This window comes from Silurus meridionalis, chromosome 7, assembly GCF_014805685.1.
Source record: "Silurus meridionalis isolate SWU-2019-XX chromosome 7, ASM1480568v1, whole genome shotgun sequence".
NCBI lineage: Eukaryota > Metazoa > Chordata > Actinopteri > Siluriformes > Siluridae > Silurus > Silurus meridionalis.
Window position 1 is genome coordinate 19,935,186 of NC_060890.1, and position 3,962 is coordinate 19,939,147.

At 35.2% G+C, this 3,962-nt stretch overlaps 1 protein-coding gene across 1 annotated transcript; it reads left to right on the forward strand.

Moving 5' to 3' along the window:
* Window positions 1–1,592: 1,592 nt before the first annotated feature.
* Window positions 1,593–3,738, forward strand: LOC124389103 (clarin-3). Its single transcript, XM_046854340.1, has 3 exons — window positions 1,593–1,926; window positions 2,238–2,423; window positions 2,795–3,738. Exons 1-3 carry the CDS (start codon window positions 1,692–1,694, stop codon window positions 3,061–3,063), a joined length of 690 nt encoding a protein of 229 aa, XP_046710296.1. The 5' UTR covers window positions 1,593–1,691; the 3' UTR covers window positions 3,064–3,738.
* The last annotated feature ends 224 nt before the right edge of the window (window positions 3,739–3,962 follow it).

Genomic DNA, 3,962 nt, shown 5'->3' on the forward strand with positions numbered 1-3,962 from the left:
ATTAGTTTTTTAAAGAATGTATGTTACTACTAATATACTGTCATTCTAGCTATGTGTGCATGAATGAAATAACTAGGGAGGATAGGGAGGTGAAGGAAGAATAGAAGGTGGATGATGATGATGACCATTATTTTTTTATTGCAGTCAGGTTTGCAGTGGATCTGGACTTTAGTCTAAAGATGAAGAAGAAGAAGAAGAAGAAGTGCATCATCATAATCATCATCATTATAAAAAATATGGTAATGTTACAGCTCTGACTACACCAAACACACAATACACCAGATGAAAATGATTTTGCTAATTTTATTGTGTTAATGATTCTCAGATTCACAGAGCTTCTCTGACAAATTTCTAATAATATGTGCTGCCCTTATTTTACCCCTTATGTTTCCTCTGTACAGCTTTCATATCCTCAGTTGTAACATCTGTCATTCTGTTTTAATAACTCTGCTGGATCTCTTGGCCAAACTTTGAGCATTTTATTCTTCTTCAGATTTATGTAATAATTCTGTCAAATGTCACACTAGAAATTGAGTCTGGGGAATGGGAGGGTCATGTCAAAACCTTGCCGTGTTTTTTTCTGATTTCTCCCAAGCTATCATTTTGTTCGATGAAATGTGAATGTACACACTTACAAGACACAACAGGCCATTTTTCTGTGCGTTATTGTTTCACTCAGAAGTGTAAAAAAGTGACACCCGCTGGTCACCATGAGCACACACACACACATACACACACACACACACACACACCTTTCACTCTCTCAGCCATTAGTTTCCACAATATCTGCTCTGCTTCAGATTTGGGGGTTTTATCTTGTACTCATTAAACACTCACATAATATCAGGTTACAGTGTCCAATTCACCTGCAGATATGACTTTAGGTATAAAGATGTATAGGAAAGTGTATAGGAAAGTGACACTGGCATATGCTCATATGCTAATCTGGTCATGGTGCAAACACACATCACCTTTCCTGGTTACTAAATGTGTCTGTTTTATCACCATGGGGATTTATAGCATTATTAAAATGCTCAGCACAGGACTTTGGACCACCACGTGCAGTTGTGGATAGCTGTCTCTAAAACACCCACCATTACCACATAGCACGTAACGGTGATGATTTTACACATAAAGACTATTATTTTGTTTGTTATCCTTAAAGTTAAAGTAAAGTTTAATATAATACTGATAAAGTTTAAATTGTATTCATTTGTATTAGATTTATTTTCAAATGTAGATTAAAGCCACACTAATAAAACTTCCAATCTTCTTGTTAAACAAGTGAACAATATGTAAAATATATATATTATATATATTCCATATATTTTTTAAACACTATGCCAACTGCAGTTACTACCTGACCAAAGGTCTGGTAATTTTATTGCACTTGGGAGGAAAGGCTATATTTGCTTTCATCACTGACTTGAAAACAGTTTTCCCTGCTCTTAAACTTGTTAATTATTCTGAGTGAGCAAATTAACAGGTCTGAGATCAGAAAGCATAACAATCTAACATCATGACGCACAAAGCCTCATATACACTGCCTTTTCCCCACCCAGTGCTGTACTTCCCTGTTACAAGTGCTAGGAATAGCCTTTTTTTGATTTGTGTAGCTGGGAAACAGTTCTGGATTACCACAACCGGACATATATTTATGATTAAGAACTGAGAGAACACAAAGCAGAACCATGCCATCAGCTGAGAAGATTTTGTACTTCCTGTCCAGTGCGGTGTTAAGTGTAGTCGGTGTGGCGGTCCTCGGTTATGGGATGTCAGCAGAGTGGGCCTCCTCCACCCTGGCCTGCTCACCTACAGAAAATGATTTGTTCAACGGATCTGCAACTATTCGCATGGGCTTGTTTAATGGCAAAGAAATCAAAATCTCCTGTCCTCGTTTTGACTCTGTTGAACCTGAAATTGCAGGTAAGTTTATGACGTGTGCAAAGATTTAATCTTCTCTATACATAAGAAAAAAAGATACTGTAGTATTACAATAAGCATGACAATGTGGCAATAAAAAAATATTAGTACAAGTAGTTTAAAATAAGATTAATAATCATATATTTGGCTTATTGTAATATTATAATGAGAAGTATAAGATGATTTTTTCTAGATTTTATATTCATTCTGTGTTAGAAAATGATATTTGATATACATATAACATGTAAATACATGATATATATTTTGAACCACTGTGACAATTACTACTAACATAAAATCTTTTTTAATGTCAGTGTTTAAGAAGATGGCAAATGTAAAGAGTGCTGGAATAGGCTTACATGCCACAGTTGTGGTTCTGTTGGTCCTTGCTCTGGTGGCTTCTGCTGGGAGCATACTTATCACTCTCTACAACACCATGAGCAATCCATATGAAACCTACATGGGTCCTATTGGACTGTATGCTTGCAGTGGGTTAAGTGGTGAGAAATAACACACACACACACACACACACAGGATTTACTTTGACAGCAGAGAGGAATAAAATAGCAGCAGTGTTTTATCTCTCTTTTGCCGCACACATTTATCAGCACTGTAAATGTACAAAGTATTTAATAGTTAATAGTTAGTGATGTGAAATGTCTATTTTTTTTTTAATTACTTCCTGGTATCACTTACATTATAATCAGTTTTTTGCTTGCGGAGATTTATGTCTCTTCTATGAAGTTAACAATACAAAAAAATTCACCTTGTTACTGAGAAACTACAAAAAGTTTAACGTCAGCTAATAGAAAGTGTGTGCAAATTCAATCCGTCATCTCATTATCTCATTGTCTCATTTTCTTTCATGTAGCATGCTTGGCGTTCTTGGCAATTGTTCTGTACTTGATCAATCTGCTTGGGATCAACATAGCGAAAGACATGCTGCTTCTAGATTTGAAAGGAATGCTAAAAGACGAGGTCGTGACATTTCTGGTCGGCTTTTATATGATTCTACCGTACATTACTGTTAACCTGCTTGCCATACTCCTGGTGTATCTGTACGCTCATGCGGCCTACAGACAACGCCAAGAACAGCAGAAACCCACAGAGGACGCACCCAAAGAGATTCTGATGTACTAAAGTGTAGAGGAGTCTATCTGTAAGACTTTCTCTGTTCGAAGACATGCACTCATAATAGGAGATTCTGCTGCAGATCAGGGACGTTTCAGCAAAATGGAAATGCTTACAGTGTATACAACCAGTAAAAATACAACAAAGTAGATATTTAAGATGATTTAACTTGTACTTTTATATATAATTCTCAGTCCTAAGCATGTGATGTCCTTTATATATTCGCAGGAATTAAACCTGGCAAACAATCTGTATGTATATTTTTTATAGATATAGATTATCGTCCAGGAAAATTCTTCCCATATACTGTATGAGACAATGATTGTACATATTATGTCCTCTTTATAAATATCAGCTTTGTAAATGTTACAATGATTATTTATTGATACTAAAGAGCTTGCTTTGCTTTCAGAATTTCAGATAACTTTTTATGAAAATGTAAATATGAACTATTTCATGACATTCTGGATGGAAAATACATTTAGCTTCATACATTCTTGTCTTTTGTTGCTTCCAGAAAATTAGAAAACAACCCTTACTTTCCAAAAGCAGGAATCAGAAAGATGACCCAGAAAGGTGGCTTTGTCTCCAAGTTCTATTAATGATTGTACTGGACAGGAGAATAATTGGCACTACTACTTTATTTTTTTAGCTTAGTTCTAAATAATAAAAGTATATATGAATAATTCGGGTTTTTTTTTTATTATTATTATTATGCAATTATGTTTAAAAATACACTCGTTAATTTTTTTTGGCGAAGCACCAATGAGAATGTGTGAAATTTACCGTCCCCGCTGAAAGCCACTAGGGGGCAGAAGTGTGTTTTGTTTTCTTATCTTATTTCGCCTGGGTGATGGTTTCACAGTTCATGGATTCTTATGTGGATTCATGAAACAACATTTTAACAT